At 39.8% G+C, this 24,880-nt stretch overlaps 1 protein-coding gene and 1 long non-coding RNA gene across 5 annotated transcripts; one reads left to right on the top strand and one right to left on the bottom strand.

Moving 5' to 3' along the window:
- The first annotated feature begins 1,059 nt into the window (after positions 1-1,059).
- On the top strand, positions 1,060-22,985 carry ANKRD46 (ankyrin repeat domain 46). Of its 4 annotated transcripts, none has more exons than XM_040586338.1 (4): positions 1,060-1,355; positions 14,544-14,892; positions 16,201-16,359; positions 20,939-22,985. In XM_040586338.1, exons 2-4 carry the CDS (start codon positions 14,582-14,584, stop codon positions 21,153-21,155), a joined length of 687 nt encoding a protein of 228 aa, XP_040442272.1. In that variant the 5' UTR covers positions 1,060-1,355; positions 14,544-14,581; the 3' UTR covers positions 21,156-22,985. The 4 variants fall into 4 exon arrangements, with proteins under 4 accessions (XP_040442272.1, XP_040442275.1, XP_040442273.1 ...); XM_040586341.1 differs by lacking the exon at positions 1,060-1,355 and adding an exon at positions 1,400-1,422; XM_040586339.1 differs by lacking the exon at positions 1,060-1,355 and adding an exon at positions 1,716-1,839.
- Positions 18,093-20,931, bottom strand: LOC121084633. The gene is made up of 2 exons (XR_005826824.1): positions 19,905-20,931; positions 18,093-19,198 (listed from the first exon to the last, which is right to left on the bottom strand). It is a non-coding gene; the product is annotated as an uncharacterized LOC121084633 (long non-coding RNA).
- Positions 22,986-24,880: the final 1,895 nt, after the last annotated feature.

Raw genomic sequence — 24,880 nt, 5'->3', positions numbered from 1 at the left:
TGGTGCTGAGCAGCCTATTGCAACCTAGCCATTATCTGGAGAAGGCATGTATTTCCTATGATCATTCATCTTCCCCTGACCAGTCATTCCTTTGAAGTGGAACAGACTTGGGGTGACCTTCTTGACCTGTTGTCCATCAGTGCTGATTCAAAAGCTGCCACAGTTTGGAGAATGAAGGTATTACTCTGCTCCCTAGCACAGCAGTGCAGCAGGCTATCAGTTGAATGTATGTGACCACATCAGAAATTGAGCTGGTTTATACTGATGATTCTGGGGTAAACAAGGACCTGATGTAGCTGGATAGAAGCAGGCACGCTACTAACCACATCACCAAGTTATTTGCTATTGCAAGAAGACTAGGGTGCTATATTCCGTACTAGATCTTTGATTCTTCTTCCTCTCCTCACTTTGGAAGGCAGGATCAGCACTGAGAGCAGGGGCAGGAAGTGAAAATAATAATAATAAAAACCCTATACTCATTTTGGGGGGGAAGTCATATAACTTTGCTTCACACACACAGACACACACACACACACCCCTTCCCTCCGTTTTCTCTGTTTGCTTATGGTTCACGTACCCCTGGTGCTGAAGAAGCTGCAGGTGCGGAGGAATCTGCTGATTTTGTGGTGGTGTGGCAGCAGCGCATCCAGCACTGTCAAAAATAAAGCTCCTTGAGAGCCAGAGTTAGGGCAACTTCATGGCATTTCCTTTATTTAATGAAAACTGCCAACTGCTTAAATTTTGGACTTTTTTTTTTTTTCCTCTATAGAGCCGAGTCCCGATTCTTCTTTAAGCTGCTGCCCCTTCCTCAGCTGTGTTTTCCCGCCTGGCCAGCACCGCACCCCTGCGGCTCCCGCCTCCCCGGGGCCTCGCTGCCGCCCCCGGGCGCCGAGCTGGGGAGCGTCCCGTCCGCCCCTCTCGCTCCGTGCAGGATTTATTTCCCCGCCGCCGGCTGCCAGCGCGCCAGCTGAGGAGCGATCCAAACCACGGCAGCTCCCGCGGGAGCCGGAGGCCGCGCCTCACCCAGCCCGGCCCCGGCGGGCGGCAGCCCTCTGAGGAGCGGAGCGGCCTCCTCGGCCCGGCCCCCTCGCCGCTCCCCGCCGGCCTGCGGCGGGCGCCGCCCTGGGCGGTGCGGCGGGGTGTCCGCTCTGGCTGGCAAAGCGTCCCGGTCCCTCCCGGTGAGAGGAGCGCCGGAGGCAGCGGGCGGGCGGGCAGCTCGGCCGTAGCGGGCCCCGGCCCCGGGGCGCCCGGCGGTGGCCTCCGCCCAGCAGGGGGCGCGCAGCCTCTCCGCCGCGCCTCTGCCTGCCGCCGTTCGCCCGCCCTCTGCGTGCCGAGCCGCCGGCGGCCAGGGGCAGGTACGGCGGGGAGCGGGGGCGGCGTGTGGGAGCCGCTCGGCCCGCGGGGGGAGCCGTGGGGTCCTTGGTCGGTCCGCGGGGAGGAGGGGCGATACCGGTCGGTCGGTCGGTCTGTCTGTGCGGGGAGGAGTGGGGTCGGTCGCGCGGCCTGTGAGGAGAGGAGGGGGGAGGGCCCGGGCCCTGCCGGGCGCGTAGTGAGGTGCGCGGGGGCTGAGGAGCAGCGCTGGGGGGGGTGCGGCAGCGGCACGGCCCGGCACGGCCCGGCCCGAGGCCGTGAGGCGCTGGCCGGAGCGGCGGCGAGGAGCGGCCCGCGGCGGCCCCAGTGCTGCCCCCGGGGCGGGTGCGTGGCCCTAGGCCGGGAGCGGGGCCGCAGGGCACCGTGGCGGGGACCCGGCGGCGGGGCGTCCCGGCGGGGGCGGGCACCGCAAGTCGGCGGCAGGAGCGACGCGGGGCCTGGGCAGCGCCCGGGCCGAGGCCCGGTGAGGTGAGCGCGGTCGGTGCCGGGGCGTTGGGCGGGAGAACAGCGAGAGGGCAGCCAGCCTTCGTCCCGGGAGCGGGGAGAGCAGGCCGGGGAGCGGCAGCCCTCCGGAGAGGACATCGGTAGGTGTGCAGCCCTGTAGCGTGATGCTTTGGGACATACTTTTTAGGCCAAAACAATGAAGATAAATGAAGCTAAAAGGCAACATGTATTTTTGCCAGAAGAGATTTTTATAACTTGTCCTCAAAACTGTCTTTGATAAAATAATTACTGTTTTTAAGGGAAATGGAGTAGTTCTGCTTTTTTTTCCCCCTAGACAACACTAAAGTTTTTGATCAGCTGCTGCAAAGGATGTGCTAAATATGTGTTATTGTGCTGAAAAGATAGGGGTAACACCTGAATTGTAAAGAGGACGGGGAAGTAACCAGAGACAAACTATGTTGAGACTATTGAAAAGAAATTCCATGAAATCTGACTATAAAATACTACAAAGTTAGTTCTTTGACAATCTGCTTTGAGACTAGTCTTATTAAATAATTAATAGACATCTTGACTGTTTTAATTCCATAGTCATGGGGAGTTGGGAGGCGTTGGCAATATAGAAGATGGTTACAGTAATACGCTGAAAGAGTTGGGTGATCCTGAGAACTAGAGTACAAAATAAGTACAATAACAATTTGAAGAACAAGGGTTTGCAGCTGCAAAGAATTTACAAAAGAAATTCTTACCAGTTGAAAGCAACACAAAACCAAAATAGGTGTTAGGTAGTTGCAAGATGTACAATCGTGGAAAAATGAATGCTGACCTGTGATGATCCAGAAAAAGATGTTACTGTTAGCCATGAACAATTATCTAGGATAGTTTGTATAATGTTAATCATTCTCAGGTGAAAAGGTAAAGTGGAACAGCTGCAGGAAGATGTGCCTAGGAGAGGCAGGGAAATTAAGAGTCTGTTGAAAGAAGCATTTGGTTTTTTCAGTTCTGCAGAATAAAGGCCTTTTATGCTTTCTATTGAACCATCAAGGTAAACACTGTAAAGGGCATAAATTGAGCTGAAGAATGATGTTTATATATTAATATTTTAACGTAGATTTTAAGATTAATAATATATGACAATTTCTAACTGTCAGAGAGCACTGATGTTCAGGAGCAGCCTTCTGAAAGGTCAGGGAGGAGCAAAAGTCCAACACTTTTTGAATGGAATGTGGCTGGTTTGTAAAAGTAATGCTTTTGTTTGCAGCAGCAGGGGGTTAAGTGTTAATCTATAGACTTTAGATCTCTTTCTTGTTAATAGTCCATTTTACAAACAAAAAATTTGTTAAATGTGTACTTCAGAAGAAAAAGATTTATAGTAATGTTTACAGTCTGAATAGTAGGATAGGTGACAATCAGAAAATGACACTGGCTAATTGTGCTCTTTGAGTTGAAGCGAAGGTATTGGAGAGTAAGTTGAGTCGAAGGCTGAAGTGTAGTATGTGTACCTGCTGTCATCTTACCAGAGGAACGTTAGTTTGCCTCTGCAAGAGGAAACTATAAAAAACAGTTCCGATCTGCACTCAATGATAGGTTTCCTCTCAGCAGGTTTTGGTATCTGTTGTTTAGAGTTGCCTTATCAGTAAGAGCAAGGGATTCAAAACAGTGCCTAAAGTTGGCTGTATTGTCCCACCTTACATGCTTGTGCAGTTAATTTCTGAGTACTTTGTGGCATTGAAGTCCTTGTTTGCAGCCCAGGACCTGAAATACCTGATCATCCAAGGAGTGAACTACTAGTGGCTCTTTCAGGGATTTGGGTATGCTGGAATTTTGAGGGCTGTTTCAGTTTTCTTTTGATCACTCTGGCAGTTGGTTGGCTTCCACATGATCTCAGTTGTGGATGCTCCACATCCAGATGGGTCACTTAATAAGCACATAAAATACTTCAGAGGGCATTGGTTTATACACATTATGTGCAGTACATGATCCCTGATGCATTCAGCTGTCTGCAGGGACCATCGCATGCTGTTAGTGTAGATAACAGGCTGATGGGTCTGCCTTGAGTGCATGGACCCGTTTCCCCAAATTTCAGTTGTTGGTGTTTACTGTTAATATAACATCCTGTTGTTATCTAAGTCAAGAGCACAAATAGTTCAATGTTCCGAGTTGTTGTGGTTTGCTTTGCTGTTTAAAGGCAATACACTAAATATGTGGAAAAAAGTTTTATCTCATATAGTACCTCACTGAACTCATATCTGTGCCTATGGAACTTAGATTCTGGCTTCAGTTCATGTAGCAACACCACTTTTCTAAGCAACATTTCTTTCTTTTACTCTACCAATAAAATTCCCGTTGACTAAGTGGAACAGAGCTGCATAAACCTTTTTTGTTCGTCAATCAGCGAATTCCTCACATCCAAGTAGTGCAGCTACATCAGCTGAATTTTATAACATAAACTTTAAAGGCGTAAGTCTTCTGATGTTTGTTGGTGGGGTTGTATTCTACAGCATGCTCAAGCTCTGTCATAGTGTCAGACCAGCAATAATGGATGGCGACAGAAAAAGGACAGCAGTATATTTCAGGGAAGGCTTCTGGTGTACGCGTTTCTCATGGATGGTGTAGAATGCTTGTCTGTTGTCTTCACCTTGGCATTTTTTGTGCAGAGAAACGCATACCTGTCCTTGCTGTGGGTTAGTAGGAGAGGGACTGATTCTGCCTGAGTTTGGATACGTTTTTAGAGATTTGCTACATTTAATGCTCATCAGCTTTTACTAAAGTTTACTGAGAAGGAATGTAGTTGCAGATGATATGATATATACAGTCTATTTGGATTTTCAGGAAACAGTAAAAAAAAAATAAATGTACCCTGCCAGAAGCTCTTGAGGAGACTGTTACTTAGAGCATAAAAGAGATTTCATACGTGCAGAAATAGTTGAGTTGAAAAATTAAAAAGAGGGCAAAAAATAAATAACCAAAAAAAGGAAGGGAGCAGAAAGGTGGCACGTGAGCTTCAGTGTACACAAAGGTAAGGTGATGTCTTGGGTAGAATAGTGTAAGCCATGCTCACATGGTGCTGAACTCACAACTGGCAGCCACCACGCAAAAAAAAGCTCTTGGGGTCACCACTGACTGTTGCCTGAAAACCTCGGCTCGGTGTGCCGTGGCAGCCAGAAGGCCGGGGGCGACTGTCCTAGGGAGGCTGCCGAGATGAAGGCAGAGGGCACCATTTTGCTGCTTCAGGTTGGTGCACCCAGCTCTGGGGCAGCGTGTGTGGTTCTGGTCTGTGCGTCTGAGGAAGGATTCAGCGGGTTAGAGAAGGGCAACCGAAAGGGCTGAGGGGGTCAGCTTCCTTAAGGGGAAAGCCAGGATTGTTCACATTAGAGAGGAGATCACTGGCACGTGATCAAGACTCATGAAAAAAAGACAGTGGATACGGTGAGAGTTACTTATCCAGTCTTGCAACGCTGGAATAGGGGCTGCTTGTTGGGGCTGGTGGGAGAGTGGTCTCAGATGGATATAGGAAAGGACTTCAGCGGGGGTGACAAGGGAGCTATGGAGCAGAGAGTGTGGGCAGGTTCAGGAAGGGATTAGAAAAATTCATGGACAAGAGGTCCATTGAGGGGCTGCTAAAAGGACTAGTCAGGGAGGTCCCCAATATAACAGTACTGCTGCTGGGGTATGTTTGGGGAATGGACTGCAAAAAGCAGCCAGACTCATGTGCTCTCCCGAAGAAGGATCCCTGATTGCCACTGTTGCAAACAGTGCAAGGCAAGCTGGATCAATCTGATCCAGGACAGCAGGTTTTTGTGAACTTATGATCAGTCTTTTCATTGGAAGAATTTTAGTTCTGCAGGCTTCACTTCTGAACTGTTAGCATTTCAGTTGAATAGCCTAGAAAAGGCAGTGAGGAACAAGGTCATAGTGTTTGCCATTGACATGGGTAGTAAAGATAAGGTCAACTATGAAAAGCTGCAGAAGGACCCTCTAAGACCGAGTAACTGGATAATATAACGACACATGAATTCAGCCGTGGGTAGAGTGATTCAGATAGCGTAAAAAGAACCTGAACTTCCATTATGAAATACCGGGCTCTCAGTACTGAGCAGTATTTTGTAGTTATGATAAATGGTTCCACGAAAATGTAACTACAGTGCTCATCAGCAGTCAAAAAGGTAAATCAGATAGTAAAAATTACTGGGAAACAAGTAAAGAACAAATCAAAGAATCTTGTCATGCCACTGTCTTAATCGACAATTGATTCACCTCAAACGCCCTGTGTGATTCCCCTCCTCCATCTCCCAGCTCAGAAAGCATATAGTAAAAATGAGTGAGATTCAAAGAAGCAAAACAAGAATTGTCAAAGACGCAGACTTCCTTCCATGTGAGGAATGACCAAGAAAGCTGGAACTCTGAAATGCGTCCTGGAAAGGGATGTCTGAGGAAGAATATGATGAAGGCCTGTGGGATCATGAGTGGCATGAAAAGAATGGGCAGGGATTGACTGTCTGTTCTTCCAGCAGGAGAGCTGGGGGTCCACAAGTGAAGCTAGTAAGGCCCTGATTCATCAAGATCAAAAGATAGGGTTCTTCACAGCTAGTTGAGTTGGAGAACTTACCACAGTATCTTGTGGGTATTAAAAATGTATGCGTTGAAGGGGAGAATGGGCAGATTCACAGTGGTGTGCGCTGAGGGATGCTAAATACACAGGACCCCCATGCAGCCGAGAGATTTTGAATGAAAAAAGCAGTATTGCATATGCTTGCCCTATTTTACTTTTTTTTGTTTCCTGGCCTTTGCATTTGGCCACCATTTGAAAAATTGTTAGGCTTAAACGGACCTTTGCTGTGATCTAATATGACTACTTTTATGTTGGCTTCTTACTCACAAGAGTAATAATTGACATGGAGTTTCTTCTGTATGGTTTCTCTTCACCCTTTATCAAATAGAACTGGGTTACCACCTCAAACCTTTTCAAAGAAACATGGATATTGCTGTTCATTGTCTGGACGCCAGCTTTCATGTTTAACATGGAGTCTTTTACGGATAAGTTACTAGCATTTACATAAAGGCGGAAGTTTTCCCTTTACAAGGGATGTCTTTTGTTTCTAGGCTCAGCAGGAGGCATTGATGCAATTGGTAAACACCATTTGAGCTGCACCACTCTCAGGTTCCATAATTAACCATTTCAGATCCTTTTAACATCTTTCCAGTCATCTTCTGTTACATTTTTGGTCAGTTCCAGCCTTTGTGCAGATCAGGAGCTTAAGGGTGGCCTCCCCGATTCTCCTCAGACTTGCCAGTTGACCTCGGAACCTGCAGACTGCCGATTTAGTCCCTTAAGACACGGTGTTGGGCAGACACTGGTACTACCGGTTTGCCTACATGGAGAAATTTTTTTGAACTTAAGCATGGTGAAATAACTATTTATGAAAAATAACATCAATATGTATGTATTAGTTAGAAATACGACGTTAATAACTTTACCATTTCATCTTACCGTGTCACATAACGTGATCAAACATGATACAATTAGGTATTTAAAGTTGTGCTGTATTGATAGAGATTTAGAATACTTGGAAGAAGTAAATCTGTCAGTTAACTGTTTGGCTTTGATAAACTGGTTTAATGGTTTGCTGTGTGAACATGAAAATTCTAAGCAGAGGTATCTGTATCCAGCAGTTGTAGTAAGAGTTGTGTATCTGACAATGTTAGTTGTCTTATCATTGGTACTATTTGTTGATATAAAATAATAAACTCTAATCTACAAGCAGAGCAATATATTATTTTGAAGTCAAACATACAAATGATTTACAAATTTAGGAGATGTCTGTTTTTTAAAGGGACCTGCTTCTGTTTACTAGCCACGAAACTGGGTTTGATGTTGCAGGTGTTTCTAAGGCCACGGCATCAAAGTTATACATAACAGATCATATAAGCTATTATATACATTGTAAGAAATAAAGCAAGGAAATATGGACTGTATAGTAATTAGCAGTGTAGTGGCATGTTCTTGGCTTGCTTTATTGCTGGAATAAAGCTGACTAAGCTCTGACTTTTGATGATTCCTGGTGGGCACGAAGTTTTTCCCATTTTAGTAAATTCGTCAGACTTACTGTTTGTCTTGGTAAGGCTTTTTGTATGTGTGTATGTTTTGGGTTTAGGTTTTTGTTTTTTAAGAAGCAGGCATAAATGCATGCTTTTTTTGAAGGAAGGACCTTTGTCGTTAGAACTCAAGCCACACACTAATGTCCTCGCTTTGCTAATACATGATCAGCGCTTAAACGAGATTGCCGTGCGTGCCGCAGGGAGCGGCAGTTTGGCTCTCAGAATTCTTTTGCATCAGGTTTTTCAAAATCTTATTTTCAAGCCTTCCAGCACCTCCTCCTCAGGGAGCCAGACGCCGCCAGCAAGTAGCAGGAGCCGGGGGGCGGGGGGTCCCGCAGGTGCCCGCGCGGTGGCGGTGTTCAGCCGGGCGCCGCCGCGGGGCCCCCCTTGCCTGCTGGCTGGCTCTTGCTCCAGAATACAGACGGCTTCAAGGTCTGCAGAAAATTTAAACACAAACACTTCATTAGAAGCGGAATGAATTCTCTCTAGTCTGTTAAAAAAAAAAAAAAAAAAAAAAACCAACAACCCCCCCCCCCCCCCCCAAAAAACCAACAACCCAAACAAAACCAGATAAACCAACGACAAAACGATATGCGATAACCTTTAATATTTTCTTGGCCAGTGTATGTTAGCACTCTGTGTTCCCAGCAGAAACACAGAAGGAATTTGAGTCAAGGTTTGTGGAGAGGTTGGTAGTTATGACCGATGTAAGTCAATAACTTTATATAAAAGCATATATATTCAAACCGACCACGATGATCAGGGAAGCAGTGCAGTTATTTACTGATTTACCTGAGCCAGTTGTGGGGAATTAAAGTTACAGATGAATTGAAGAAATCTTTAAATTGCTCTTCTTCCTAAATAGTTCTTTTGCAGGAGATGAAAAATGAGAAAGATTTAAAAATACTTAAATGTGTGTTTGATAGAAGTGCACTGAAACATTTAATGCAACTGAGTGTAGTAACGATGAAATGTTTGTGAATCTGCTTGTCAATAAAGGTGTTTTAAAACTGTGATCTCTTCCCTATTATTCCTTTATTTTGTGTACATAAAGATACAACACATGTACTGTATTATCTAGGGAAGCATTCTACAAGCCTGGATTGGCATTTGAGATCTTGCTTGGTTTTTATATTGTAATGTTGATGTACTGTGGAATGATGTGCAAAGCCCCCTGTTGCCCAATGCCATTGTCTGCTGATCCATAAAAGAACAGCGGTAGTTACTCTAATTCTACCATAAAGCACTTTGCAGGCTGTTTGTACAAAGCACTATGTATATGCAGTGCAAAGTTTCTAATTACAGGATGGTCCTGACATCAAGAGACTATACCTGTATGTTTCATGTCTGCAGAAGGGAATGGCTGAAAACAAATGGCATAAATATAATGTTCTTGTATTACCACTTACCCAGATCTGGCTAGAGACCTGAAAGGAGAGGTAGAGCTTATGAACCTGCTGTGATACCTTGAATCCAGGAACTGTTGAAAAAATAACTAAAATTACGAAGGGAAAATGCTGCAAAATACAACTGTGTGTAAAACAGACATCATGCTGTACTGAATCTGAGCTGCTGCTTTTAGCAGCAGATCCATATTAGTGGTGCAATAAAACTGTTGCAGTTGGACTGAATAGGTAAAGGTTTTTAACAGAAGATACAGAGCTCTCAGCGGAACTTGATGTAGGTAACGGAGTTCTTTCCTAAACAGAAATGACAGCTCATCATACGATTTTTTACTAAATATAACATGTATTCAGTTGAATGACTTCTCAGTAGTTTACGCATAAATACAAATGTGCATGAAAATTTACCGAGGAATTTCTCCTTCAGCCTACTTAGAAGGGGATTGTTGGGTTTACATTTCAACATCGGATCAGTGTTCAGAGGATAGACAAAAGCAGGGCAATGATATGGTTTGGTTTTGTTTTTCTTATTAATTACACTTTTTTAAAAAAATTATCTTGTATATCCAAAGAGAGCTTATCTTCACATAGTGTTTTTAAGGGAACAATCCCATTTGACCAGGAAACGTTGCCTTCAGAGATCACAGGCTTACAGTTTAAGTGCGAAGTACTGGAATGTTTCTCATCCATTTAAAGGCTGAAGAGGAAGAGCTGTGCAAGCCGCTGCCACTGAAGTACCGTCAAGGTGCCTCACAGAAAGAGGAAGCCGTTTGCCCATGAGGGCATGAGATTAAAAAAATCTTTTTAATCAGAAAGATAAATCAAACCAGATGGTCCAGATTTATTTATTTTTTTTATGAATGCATTTGCTTAGTCCACAAAATAGGCATATTGTGTGTTTTGCTGGCCTGGGGTGGGGGATGTTACTTTTTCTTGGTTTTGTTTTAGTTTCTATTTCTTGGCAGTTTCTTTAGTGGTAGTCTTACTGATGCCTGGGTTCCGGATGTTAAAGTATGTATTGATGTTGAGGTCTCAAGTACTGGGCAAGCTGATATTGTTCCATTGTCCTGACATATTGTTTTAAAATAGGGACAATTACTTCATTATTTTTTTTTTTTAAATGTTCTTGGAAATACTGTAGTTTTGCAGAACTGATATATCCCATGCAGCAGTGACTGAGTAATTACAACTTGTCAGGTTCATTAATATTTTTATAGTAGAGAGATGGGTCCCATTAGTGATTCTGTCTCACAGTCTAGCCATTCTCTCCTTTTTCTGTAGCTATTTGGTAGCAGTTGAACTTGAGAAGGCAAAGACAACAGCATATATTTACTGTAAAATAAAACTGTCCACAGTTAGCGCAAATTTAGGACTAGTTTAAGAAGCAACAGAACTTGCATCTTGCTCTGCGGTTTGAATTATTCAGATCACTCCTGGCTTTTGCAGGTGTGAATGTATTATACAACAGATCAGCATGTGACACTGAGTTACCATTGTATGCAGTACAGTGAGAGACAAATGACTTCTAATAAGGAAATTATTCTTACAGAATCAATGTAAGCATTCCTGCATTCCTTTGGAAAACAGAACAGTTCAGTTAAATTTTCTTATCCTGGACCAGCCCACATGTGTCATTGATGAAGTGGATTACAGCATCATTTCTAAAATTATTCATAAAAGTACACTGTGCTTAGGCTATATCAGTGTTGTATAAGTTTAGGGAAAATGTATTTTTATATTATGTCTTTCTAATGGGAATCCTTGCATGGGAGGACATATTTGAGTTTACTTTTTTTCACAAAACTAGTATTCTATGGAAGTACCAAGTTATTTACAGCAAATTTTTTTTCAAACAAAACCATTTAAAAGTAGTAGTAGTAATTTAGAGGGATATTCAGAATGCATGTTTTGCAGTGCTTTTGTGTCTTATTACTAATGCAGGTCCATTTGTCCTAATTTGTACCTATGACATTAGTGCTTAATGGTGGGTATTCCAGCTTTTAGGCAGGTTCTGATTCACCTTTCAGAAGGGATTTAAAGAGAATGGCTAATGCTTTGGAATTTTGTTTCAAAATCCACTGCATTAGATATTCAGTATAGCAATAAGTTTTTTAATCAATACTATGGACAGAAGTGTAAACAGTTCATTTATTCAAAAAGATCTAAATAAGCTTACTATTGTAAATTTTTTCTGAGTTTTGTTAGGAAATTTTGCTAAATTGGGTTAAATGTAAGGCAAGAATATATCATTTGGCAACTGACATTTTATGGATGGTGTATAGTTCAGCCTTGTATGCAGCTGGTATCTGGCATAGGTTAGGTAGCCATATGTGAAATAGAATTGTGTTTGTAGAAAAAAATCTTTTTAATCACAAAGATAAATCAAACCAGATGGTCCAGATTTTTTTTTTTATTGTGAATGCATGTGCTTAGTCCACAATCTTCAAGTGTTGGGAAAAGATGATTTGTTGGGCTTGTCTTTCTTACTGTGAAATACTACTTCAGCTAACTCTGTACTTCAGCAATCACTTCTAAAAAGTTCTACTGATAATAAATTCTGAATCAGAATTACTTCCAGTTACACTTTCTGACAAATGCTAATCTTTCTGTTTCCTTTCCTGAGAAGGCGGTGATGGGGTTTTTTGGGGGTATTATTAGCTAATGTTTCGTCAGAGTTGTATGTGAAGTGATGAGCAATTCTGTAAGGCTTTACCAGACATACATGTCTGGTATAAAAATACAAACATTAGTTTACATTTAGCAGAGCATGCCATGCTGTTTCTCAAATAGCATACCTCTCTTTGAGTATAATATTTTCTTGTTGATTTATGTTAGACCTAGTTTTAGTAAACACGCTTAAACACTCAAATATTATTTTACAAATTAATCACGATCTTTTTATGAAGTACAAGTAGGGTTTTGTGCTGTTGATATGCTGTTACTATGGCTGATAATTGGAGTTTTAAAAATGATTTATAATCTTGCTTTGGGGAAGGTTTAGTGTGGAATGTGAGGGTCACAATCACATCATATAGAAACTGGGCCCAATGTTTTTCTCAGCAAAGGCTGGGCTAGCAGAGTTGAAGAATTCTCATATCATTTACGATTTGGGTCAGAAATGGGCAAGAAATTTGAAATTGCTGTCAGCTGAGAATCCTAGCTTTACAACATCCAGGGGTTTTGTAACATATTCATCAGAAATATGAGCAAGTACGTTGTCCTTTCGTCATGTGTGGGATTATAAGAAAGCTGTTAGTGCCCTAAATGACGCCAGTCTTCCATGAAATGTTTTCCAGTGCATTGGTGAACTGGCCTTTTGGTCTTGTAGATGATTGTGGAAAAGGGTGCTTGAGCCAGCGATACATCCTTACTTAAAAGCATACTTGCAGCCTAGGGGAATGTACTCTGCTTAAAATCTTGCCTTATGCAGGTAGCAGGATGTAGAAGTTATTCCTATCTCTTCCTCTTCTGTGTCCAAGAAAGAAAAAAAAGTTGTGCATTCCTGCACTGGGAAACTAGGTGGTGTTGATACATGCAGCAGAATTTGTCCAGATAGGAAATACAACCTAGTGAAGTTTAAATATGATTTATTAACCTCAACAGCCCCAAACGCTACAGCTGTTAATCAGACCAGTGTGTAAACATTTTCAAATTACTTCTTCAGGTACTTTGATCTCGAATTTGATCTAAAACACAAGGGAAGAGCTATAAAATAAAGACATGACAAACTCTCAAAAAAAGGAGAGGTTTTAAATCGAATTCTTTGGCTGCTGGCCATGTTTCCATTCTCCCAGCTGACTGACTGCACTGGTGTGGAAGGATACCTTATATAGATGAGAAAATTTGAATCGGTGTATAGCAGTCTTACTAAGAGGTTCAGATAATTAATCAGAACACTGCTACATCATGAGCCCAAAACACAAACCCTGAGCAAGTGAAATAGAAACTCTTTCAATAGAAATTTCAGTTCAGTTTCCATTCAAAGCTTATCTAGTAAAATCACCTTTCCTTCCTGTCGCTTGAACTCTCATGTCTCTATTGAGATTTCTTCTAAGGATTGTTACTGGTTTATATGATTTTTTTTTTAATTTATTTTTTGCCTCCTCTCCGAGACAGTGCAAACTATCACTGTCCAGTCTCCTAGATGTTTTCATCTCTTCTTACCATTGCCTCATACACATTACCACCTTCTTGCATAGTCATTTTCTTTTTTTTTTTCTTAATTGCTTTCAAGTAAATTTTTTGTGTGTCCTGTAAGCACACAGTGTCATCATACCGTCATTAATTTGACTCATCTTTAAAATATTCTTCTCCAAAACCTAGGTCGTGGTTCTTGAAATATTCTATATCAAGAAATCCATAGTGAAAGAACATTTATCTTCCTCTTTTACATCCTGATACTTAAAAGGGCTTAATCCTTTATTTAATATTAAACCAGAGAAACTACATTCATGCTTCTCCATATTGGGGTTCTAGTTGAACCCCAGTAGCTCTGTACTTGTTTTCACTGTTGTCTTCCTTGTACCCATTTCCAGTTTTCACTTTCAGGTCGGCAGTTGCACATAATACATTCAGTTTTCTGTAGTCTCTATTGCTTTTCTTGTTTGTTCAGTAAAATCTATGTCTGTGGCACAATAAAAATAACGTTCCGCAAAGAGTATTGAAAAATATATTTCTTGCAGCATCAAGGAATTAGTATTTATAGTAATCAGGCATTTTCAGCAACAGACTGTACTTTGTGCATTAAAGTTCAAATTCAGATGGTGGAAATTCCACTGGAGTAGCTTTGCTTATAGGTAGTAAGAACTGCAGTTAGCGTCACTGCATCTGTTAACTGAATTGTTTGGTTTCCTGATTTATGAAAGCTGGTTCTTCCTTTTAGTTCTGATCTACAGTGTTTTGCCCTTTCATATCAGTGCTACTACATGTGATCTCTTACTAGGTGAAAGCTAATCACCTGTCTTGCATTTGCGGCATTGATCTTACCAACTTTCTGTAATAACAAAGCTTTGCTGGTGTCTGCAGAGCTGTAAGACTAAAAGGAGCTCTTTCCCTATGACCAGAAGTGAATGCAGTGCATGAAGTTGACATGTACAACAGGAAGATTTCAGAGTTGGTTTATATAAGCTAGTTTGCATTCTTGTTTGGGAACCTGAGCAACCTACCGAATAATTGCATTGAGTTTATTTGCCTGGTTTCACCATCATTTCTTCCCACTTTTGCTTGCAGGTTAGTCATCTGCTCCAGCTCCAGAGAGAATCAGAACAATGTCCTACGTTTTTGTAAACGACTCTTCCCAGACAAATGTGCCACTGCTGCAGGCTTGCATTGATGGAGATTTTAACTATTCCAAGCGACTGTTAGAGAGTGGTTTTGACCCAAATATTCGTGACAGCCGAGGCCGAACTGGCCTTCACCTTGCTGCAGCCAGAGGAAATGTAGACATCTGTCAACTCTTGCATAAATTTGGTGCTGACCTACTAGCCACTGATTACCAAGGTAACACAGCCCTTCACCTGTGTGGGCATGTGGATACCATCCAGTTCTTAGTTTCTAATGGCCTTAAAATTGATATTTGGTAAGTCACCTTTTTTTTTTTTGTTACAGTACGTATTTTATAATATATTAATCTTCTGTTACCAGAGCCTTGCATGTAAATCTGCTGTTGCTGAAATGCTACATTTGGTGCAATTCAACTTTTTTAAGGTATCACTTAATAAAACCACAAAATAAGAAGGCAGGAAGACAGTAAGAGGCCACTTGTGCTAGTCTGTGCAACAAGTAAAGCAAGTAAAAATAGCAGCTGCTGGTGTGTGTGCTGGTGTGTCTAATTCTGCCTCACTGATGACACTGCTACCCTGGTTTGGCCAGACAGCCAGGTGTGGGTGGTTGGCACCAAAGAAAAAATCACTTTGACTACTCTAAAAGAATTTCCTCCACCACAGTTCTATTGTTTTAATTGTTGTACTGTATAACACAAAGAAAATACAGTATATGTGTGTGTCAGTTCATTCCCGTACTCCTTTGGTAACAATGCTTCCTTTCAGTATTTTCCCCTCCTGCAAAGTCTATGACTCAGTCCTTCTTTTAAATATTGTATATTCTTTTCCTTCTGGCTTCCAGCAGCTGTCAGATGCCAGGACTCAGATGTAAACTCTCAAGCTGCAAAATAACTAGCTGTTTCATTGCAGTAAATGAATTATTTTGTTTATGGAACTTTCTGCATATTCGCAATGAATGCAAAAAACAGTAGTAACTTTGAAATCTTGGGAGTTTAATTTTAAACTGTCACTTTTTTTACCTGTCCCTCATTAATGTTTTCAACTCAGCAAAACTGGTTATTGGCAGACCAGATTCTTTATGGGTTGTGGCTTGGTTGGGTTTTTTTCCTAATTTCAAACAACTCTGGTGAAAATCCCTGGTCTAAAGACAGTATTGGTCCTGTTCAGTGTTAATTTAATAGTAGTAGAGGGACCATCTGTATTTTATTTCATTTTTTCCTGATGTCCTAATACCCACATGGAAAAGGAACTGAGGAACCAGATTGCACAATTCCTTCTTGAAATGAAGCTTAAACTTGAACATTGCCATAAGTGTACTGTTTATTTTTTGTTATAACACCCAGAGATTCCAGTTAGGTTGGCGTACTAGGATTTTTTTTTTTATTTAGAGGAAAAGGAATTGTGCAATTTCAGACTTGTACTGATTTTCCTCTATAGCCTATTACACTGTAACTTGTGTAGAAAGGAATTTCTTACTGTCTGACAGAAAGTAGTTCTGAGGATTTACTAAATTATAAAGTGATAAAGTGTTATGCCGAGTTGTTACAAAATTTCTGTATTAAAAGTTTCTTTTCTTCTTGTGCCCTTTTGTGGGGTTATTTTAGCAATCACCAAGGTGCAACACCACTTGTTCTTGCAAAACGAAGGGGCGTGAATAAAGATGTGATTAGACTGCTGGAATCTTTAGAGGAGCAAGAGGTGAAAGGATTTAACAGAGGAGCTCACTCAAAGCTGGAAACAATGCAGACTGCTGAAAGTGAAAGGTATTTATAAAACAAAAATAATTACTAGGAGAAATAATGTTTATGGCTTTTAGATTTTTGTGATTGACTTGATTGTTTATTCCTCAAAACAGATAATATAAAATTCGGCCTGGTCAAAATAAAATTTTAAATTTTGGAAAAATCTCTTTAAACAGATCAAATGTAAGAAAAAAAGAACTTTTTCTACTGAGGTTTCCATTTTATGGTGGAAATTTTAAAAAATAATTACTCATTTTCCATTAGACTTCCCCAGATAGATACTTCTATGACTTATCACAAAACCAAGGGGAAAATGGGGTGAAATGCAAAATGTCAGTATCACAGGCTGACCTAACATCCTTTTGATAAGGTGGACTGTCTGTGCAAAGAAGTGATAGCAAACTTTTCATCTATCTGAACTTGAATAAAGGATTTTATATGGTCCCATATTTGTACTTTTTATCAGTAGTAGTCCTGGAAAAGATGGAGAATAAAATACGAATTTCATGGTTGCTGAAGAGATAGTTAAAGGAGAGCTGAAGATTTCAGGAAAATTGCTGACAATTTCAAGGAAAGTATTAGGTTAGAGGAAAGTTACTAATGAATTCCTAAAGGTCTGGTTCTGGGACTGTGCTTTACACTTTTCATAAATTATACTGTCATAGAAAGTAGTTAGTGTTAGTGATACTAAGAAGTGAGATACAGGCAGCCCAGAGGAAAATGCAGATGGCATAGACAAAAACCTGGAATGACAAGGGAGAGGAAATTGGTAGGAATAAATTGTGATTCAGTAGCACAAAATGCAACTTCATTTACCTAAAGCTGTATGCTGTAAAATGGAAGTTCCTCAGTGGAAAATGAGAGTATGGGAGAAAAGGCTTGATGTATTAGTCAGTTCCAGGAGTTGATGCTACCCTCAAAAAGACAATGAAGTCCTACAAAACGCAGAATGAGGTATTTCCACTACATAAAGAAAACTGTCAGTGCTGTTGTAAAAAGCAACAGTAACTTTTGATGTGTAGTACATTTTATAATACTGTTTAGCCCCATTCAGAAAAGTTTAATTTATCCTTTAAGAAGCATGGAAAATCACTGCTTCTGTGCTCAAGGGAACAGAGCGTCTCCTTATGAAAGGAGGCAACTAGAGCTCATTTTAGCCTGGCAGAGTGAAGGCTGAGAGATACATGGTTGCTGACAAGAAATACTGGTTTTGAACAACATAAAATAACTGAAGACAAAAAATAATGATAGCACACAAGCCAAAGAATACAGATAAAACACAAATACTTATTTCGATTGAAAATTGGGAGTGTTTTTTTACAATGAGCTTCCAAGACAGCCTTCTTGTAGGATTTCAATGAGGCAAGAAGCCTTGCAGGTTTCAGAGTAGGCTAATTCTCTTGCAAAACTCATTGAATTGCCAGTAAACATGAAAGAACGTGGGACTGAGATTAATAATGCAAGAGATCTTTCCAGTACTGCTTTGTTTGGTTTTGGTGTTTTGGGTTTTTTTAATTGTTATTTGTATTGGAAATAGGATACTAATATTGTTTGAAGTACTTGTTCTTACACTGAATTTATTAAAAGGTATGATTTTTTTTCTATTGTCTGATAATGATCATGAACTGTGACCGCTGGAACATTATATCACAAAAGACAGGGAGTTTTGTCACATAGTTGTTGTTCAGTTTGTGTCAAAATGTAGACAGCCTGTTCTGTAAATGAGAATTAAACTATGTAGATGGACTTTTTACTTAAATTGAGTAAACAGAAAAGGCAAACCCCCCAAAAATTACAGAAATCATGCCATATACTCCCAGTGAGCAAACTGGAAGTTCTTTCTTACACATCAGGTGACCCTACACATCAGAGAGACTGTTTTAAGCACTGAAATAGAAAATTTAATATTATTCTGAAAATTACATGAGTATAAATGATAAGAATTTGTGCATATTTCCTTTCTGACTTAACTAAATTGTATTGAAAGTTGCTTGTCACACAGAAATGCATTTATGCTGGTTTTGTTTAAACATATGGGCCAACAGCTCAGCCCCATTTAAATTCCGATTTTTTATTTGATAGTGTCCCTTTAATGAACATAGCTTCCTTTCTGTTATTTGACCTTCATAAATGTTACATTGTTTGCTTTGGCAAGGAAGTCAGCAGCTCTCCTTGGGGAGAGGCACAGAGACATAAACAGTGCACTACCCAGCTTGTTTGTGAACTTGTTTAAAATGTCTGAAATACATTACTTTTAAAATAACAAATAGCAGATGCCTACAGCAGCAAAAGCAAGGGAGCTTGTGTGCTGTTTGCTTTGTAAATAAATAATGTCTTTGTAACAGTTGGTTTTTCAGACCTCCACAGTTTCACTCCTCCCTCTTAGTATTATTTTCACATTTTAGAGACACTTAGATGAATGTCTTCTGTCGTCGTTGTCCCCCACCACCCCAACTGTCTTACATTATGTATGAACCTACAGAGAAATAATGGTTGCTTTTTCTAAAAACAGTCTCTGACTTAAGTTTTCGGCTCCTTATTACATGCAGTTGCTGCTGCTCTGGAAGCAGAGGCCAAAGCTAGGTTCCCAAGTCCAATTTATTTTCACTTGCTTTGCACTCCTCCCGGTGAGGAGTGGCACTGTGCTGGCAGGAGGCAGAGCTCGCTCTGTCTTTCAGCACAGAGAATCGTGGCCGTCTACACAGCCCAGCACAACCCGTGACTGTGCCCACAAGTGCAAATGTGAACATCCAAATGTGAACTTCCATGTTGTGTGGGAAACAGAAGACGCCATCTGTCTGGGCTCTGTGGCACAAACTCTTCTGTAGGATGCATTACTGCATTACTATTTCTTAAGCAGCTGTAATTCGTGATAAGAAAAAATATCTTGAATAACATTGATTTTAATTGGGTTGTAATATAAAATCGCAAGTGTTTTCTATGTACCCTTTTCTATTTAATGAGTAAGCATGTGATCTTTTCACTTAAACTGCATTGCACCTTTATTTAACCTCTCTGTGGTTATGTATTAACTAGTTAGTACTTAATGAGTGAGTAGTTCTGTTCTGCACCAATGGCTGTCTTTTATTAAACCCTTCGTTTTGCTTGGGAAATCGTAATAAGCAAGGAAGATGACTAAATCCTGCAGCTATGGGCAAGCAAAAATAGCTTTACAGCAAAAAACAGTTAAAAACCAAAAAAGACAAGCTCTTTAATAGGCAATTTCAGAAATCTTCTGCACGTGATGCTGCAATACTTCAGCAAGCTATGAGAGTTTAGGCTAATTATTCTTCAGTGGCTGTACTTCCTAAGAAAAAATACCACATGAATAGCATGAAGTTTTCCTGTTGTGTAATCTTAGATTCATAAATGAGACCTTTTTGTGATAACAATCATTTGTCGATTTATAATTGCCACTAAGAACAACAGCATTTCTACAATTAGTTTTGACTTGGACGTTACTTTTCCCTGAAATGTTTTCTTTTTTTACTGCTATAAGAGATATCTAGTAATATGGTAACTGAAAGCAATTAGAAGGGAGGGGAAGATTGTTTTTTTCTGCTTACCTTCTGCTATTGACATCATTGTTACGTAGCTGGTTTCACTATTTCCTTTCCATGCTTGTCAGAGCCCAATCCTGTAAACACCTGTGTATGTAATTTCACTCAAGTGAGTAGTAGGACTGTGCAGATGGCTAAAATTTTTCATAGGTGAAATCAAGTGATGAGAAAGTTTTCCTGTTTTTCCTGAGCTTTTTCATACAGCAACAGAGGAGGTTTCCTGTTATAAACCAGTTGTGAAACCAGCAAAATTGGGAGGGTGATGCAAGAAGCCATGCAGTATATGAAACAACTTAGGTTTGCCAAAATGACTGCCTCATTATAATTTTGTATTTCTTTCTCATTTGAAAGTGAGAGTTCCAGTCCCTAATTTATATTCAGACAATTTGAGGGGGCCTGATGGGTTGGTAGTGGAATGTTAAAACATCAAAGCAGTTGCTGAATGCCATATGGCAGAAAACACAACGGTGCCAACTTGTCTTGAAGATCAGAAAGTTTCTGAACTATTTGTTATCCAGATTTATTGTTTGCTGTGGTATTTTTATGCTAGAGAAGAGGCCTCTCTAATAGACTTGCAGATCACTACAGAGTTCAGAATCTAAATTATATGGGTTAAAGTTTCCATTTTATTCATCGGATTTTATTTTTGAATCATGATTTGTTTTATTAACAAGAGCTGTGACCCTTGAGGTTTTAGCTTATACTTCATTAGATGTCACTAAGCCATATTTAGTAGGAATTAAAGACTGACTTTTGAAGGCTTCTAGGTGCCAAGCCTGCAAAATTTACTCCAGTTATACAGATGCAAATACCATTCTTTTTACACAGATTAATCAAACATCCTTTCAGCTAAAATTAAGTTTCAAGTTAGGAGTCTTTTCCTGATTTGCTTTGTCTTGATTTAGCAGAGGCAATGCTATAAATCTGCAGGTGGTTTAGTTTTTAACTTGGAATGTTGCAGTTGCTCTTAGTAGGATTACTGTCATACTTAAAGGTGCATTCTTTTGCTCTGATGTATTTTTAACTTTAATCCTTCGTAGTGCGATGGAAAGCCATTCCCTCCTTAATCCAAACCTACAGCAAGGTGAAGGAGTTCTTTCCAGTTTCCGCACAACATGGCAAGAGTTTGTGGAAGACCTGGGCTTCTGGAGGGTACTGCTCCTCATCGTTGTCATTGCTCTTCTGTCACTTGGAATAGCATACTATGTTAGTGGGGTGCTTCCTTTTGTAGAAAACCAGCCTGAGCTGGTGCACTGAAGCAAATGCAAAGAAGTGCACCATGCTTTTCCCTGTTCTAATCTTATTTTGAGTTCTTGGAATTACTCTTTTGGTGCAGGCAGTGGCAGCTGTATATAGTTTGCCTTTTGTACTTATTATTAACCCCTTCGAAAGGGATTAATTCATTTCAAGTAAAACACTAAATTCTAAAGCATTCCTAAGCTACCTCTGACTTACCTTGACTTGCAAGCAAGATGAAAGATAATTCTCTCTGTTGATAAAATATTATGATTAGGGAGGGCCTTTCATAATGAATATTAAATTCCTGGGCATGAAGATTATCTCTTAGTACAGAACCAAATTGAAATAATTTTCCCCATGAAGAGAGGTAAATCTGTTGTTGGATTTTTTTGTGTGTGCTTCACTTGAAACAAAAATACTCTTTTAAAAGTCCTCCTCAAGAAATCCGAATAATATAATAATGCATTCTGATACATAGACAGTAACAAGCTGCATAGTTCTTTTAATGCCTCCCTGTAGTTTTATATCTGCTAGTTTATAAAAAGGACAAGACATAGTTCCGGTTTTACTATGTCTTTAATGTATAGATCACTCCTTTACTTATTAGGTTAATGTAGTATTTCTTCCCCAGATTAATTTGATGTTGTTAATACCTGCCTGAAGTAAATTTTGTAGAACAAAGCTGTTTGTTGTGCTTTGGAAGTAAAGTTGTTTCAGCCTTAGGCTGAAAATTTTGCCTTTTTGTTGAAATGTTACTGAGCAAACCTTTGTAAGGGTGTTTAAAAAATTATTTAGGTGTTCTGCTCTGTATATAATAATTCTGTAAGGTGATTGTCTTTGTGAAATACGTCATGAAGGAAAATTTTTTCTTCATCCCACAAGGACCAGACTGAGCTATATAATTGTATTGTTTTCATGTTTGTGGAGAGGACTTGATTGAATAGAATTCCTTTCTAGAATTGTTTTCCATTTCAGTTTTTCTCAGACAGCACTTACAGGCTTATGAATTATTTTCTGAATATGCAGAATTATAGTATTTAAAATGTTAATATTTAGGAACATTGTATGAAATGAAATCTTGACCTATTCTGTACTTAGCTGTGAAATCCTTTGTTTGTGAAGACCCTAGGGCTATGAATCAGTTAGATACTCTTATGAAGGCTTGAAAGGTACTAGTTGGAGGTTTTCAAAGAAAGCAGATTCTCTCCTCCCATGCTGAATAGACATCTAACTCTTTTTGTTTCCATTGCCTTGAAAAAGCCAAACAAAATGAATACTGCAAACCTAAGGAATCAATTTTATTTTTTATTATTTAACCACTCCTAAAGAGTTGCTACGTAACATCAAACATTTATAAAATTGTAAATGACAATAAGTATTGATAGAAGTAACCTACTTCTCTCTGTTCTGCTATATTTTTCTTTCTTGTCATGGGTTTGAGTGAGGAGGGTTGTCTTAGTTTTGATGTGTGAGCTGGGTCCCATTCTAAATTGTGTCTGAATAATTCTTTATCTCATTTCTTAAGTTAGAGGTTAATGAAATGATATTTTTCTAGCAGCAGCGATGCTGCAGAGAGGAAAGCCTCTTAAAAAACCCCACAAAACAAAAAAACAGAGTATACTCCTGAATATTTCAGTTATTGTACGTTCATGAACAGAGAAATACAAACTCATAGTATACCTAAATTTCATAGTATACCTAAATATACCGAAATCTAACTAAGTACAGTTCGGATAATAATACTCTGTATCTTGAATAATCATGTTGTCTTTCAGTATGTATTATCTGCATAATTTGTAATTGTATTCTTAGTATGGATGAATGCCACAAATAAATATATGTAGTAAATGTGTTTTGTTTTATTACTACAGTAGTGCAGTGGTAATGATGCTACCCCATTTCTCTGAGTTTATTTTTCTGTTGTGTATTGATAATGAACATTTCAGAAGCAGGGAGGTTCCCTCCCTGAGAAATGGCAACCACGCTGTTTGTATAAATGAGGTTTTAGAGCACAGTTTCTTTAGATTTGCCTGTTTTATTTTCAGTATTGTTACTGCATTCAAGTTGCTGTCTGGCTGTCTCTCTCTTATCTAAGACTTCAGGTACTGAATATGTGATCTAGAGACCCCTTGAGATTTAAGACTACCTATGAGGGGGTACAAAATGTAACCAGGAAAACCAAGCTTGAGTCTTAAGTAGCCTTTCCTACTTGCTGTGCTCTGTTTATGCTGTATGCATAAGCAGTTTCAGAGCTACGCATTGAAAAGATTCGAAAAATCACGTGTATGTTCCAAATTAACGTGTCACTTTTTAAACCCAAAGAAATCCAAAGCACTGTTTGAACTTCACTGTGTAATGACTGCTACTCTTTGAAATAAGGACGTGGTAAATGTCTGACTAAAAGAGGAGTTTGTTCTGTATACACCTCTGTTATAGAAAAAGGACACCTGCGCCTTTCAATATATTTATAAACATTAATGACTTCCTTTACAAAGGTTGATTCTAAAGAATGACTTTACCTCCTGTACGTGGGATTTAAGGAATACAATCTGTCTTACAGGAACAAAAAGAGGAGTTTAGCCTACTTCCTCCCAAAGCTGTTGTCATAGGGAGTTTCACTGTTTCAGCATAATGACACAGTTCAGTTCACATTGTCTGTAGGTCAGTAAAATTTCTTTTATTTATTATTGCAGTTGGTGTCTAGATACCTTGATCCAGGGACTCCATTTTGCTAGGTGCTCTTAAAATCCAAGACAGATTGTTGTCTCGAGCTGTTCTCAGACTAGTAAGCTGAAATCAATGTGGAATTGAGAGAGAAAACAATCCTGGAGGGCTGAAGTGATTTGTTTCCAGTGTCATGAAACAGCTTGGTAGACAAGATGGTGCAAGGTAGACCAGAGTGTAAAATGGATACACATAGGCCACTCTGCAGTGGGCCGACCCTCTCATTTGGTTTCACATTTATTCCATGGCAAGATCATACTATCTTACTTCATAGTGATTTGTTCATGTAGCGTATCTTTTTGTCTTCAAGGATTTCTGTTTTCACTTATATTGGTAGTTTGCTTTGTGTAGAAGGGGATGATCTGTTGCGTGACTGTCATGGGTGGGTATTGTTTCTGGTTGTCACAATACAACAGGTATTTCATTACTGGACGTGATCTGGCGCTGTGAGGTATATATCATCATGAAAAGCTCCTGTGAGAGAAGGAACATGGTTTCACTTCAAAGTATTGAAACCAAAGATCTGGGCAGTTTCTGCGTCTGGAGCAGATCTGGAATTTGTTTTTAGCATGAGTCAACTAATCTCTCTGGCTGTTTTTATTACCCTAAGTAAGTAAAACTGATCGACTTGCCAGTGTATTGTAGATGGGCTAGGTAGTTCTTTTTCTAATCAAAATATGTTTGGTCATAATTCATTAGTGTGATGCAAATTAAGTAATTTATTCAGAAATTCCATCGCATCATTTTAAAGTAGTACTAGAAAGTACAAATTGCAAGTGAAAACTTTCCTGCAAACTAAAAAAAAAAAAAAGTGATATTGTTTGTTGTCATATTCAGAATTTTCAAAAGTCTAGCATATACTTACATGTTATCTGAAGTTGACTTTTAACAGAATTAATTTCTTCCTCAGCTGACACACAAGTTGTTTCTGAAGTTACTCCCATTTCTGAAGACAGTGCTTTGTTAAATTAATATTTAAATTTCTGGTTTGAATAAGTCTTAAATGATGTGAGAATTAG

The sequence above is a fragment of the Falco naumanni genome, chromosome 3 (genome assembly GCF_017639655.2).
Source record: "Falco naumanni isolate bFalNau1 chromosome 3, bFalNau1.pat, whole genome shotgun sequence".
NCBI lineage: Eukaryota > Metazoa > Chordata > Aves > Falconiformes > Falconidae > Falco > Falco naumanni.
Note: the sequence above shows the minus strand (reverse complement) of the source record. Positions and strands in the feature narration are given on the sequence as shown.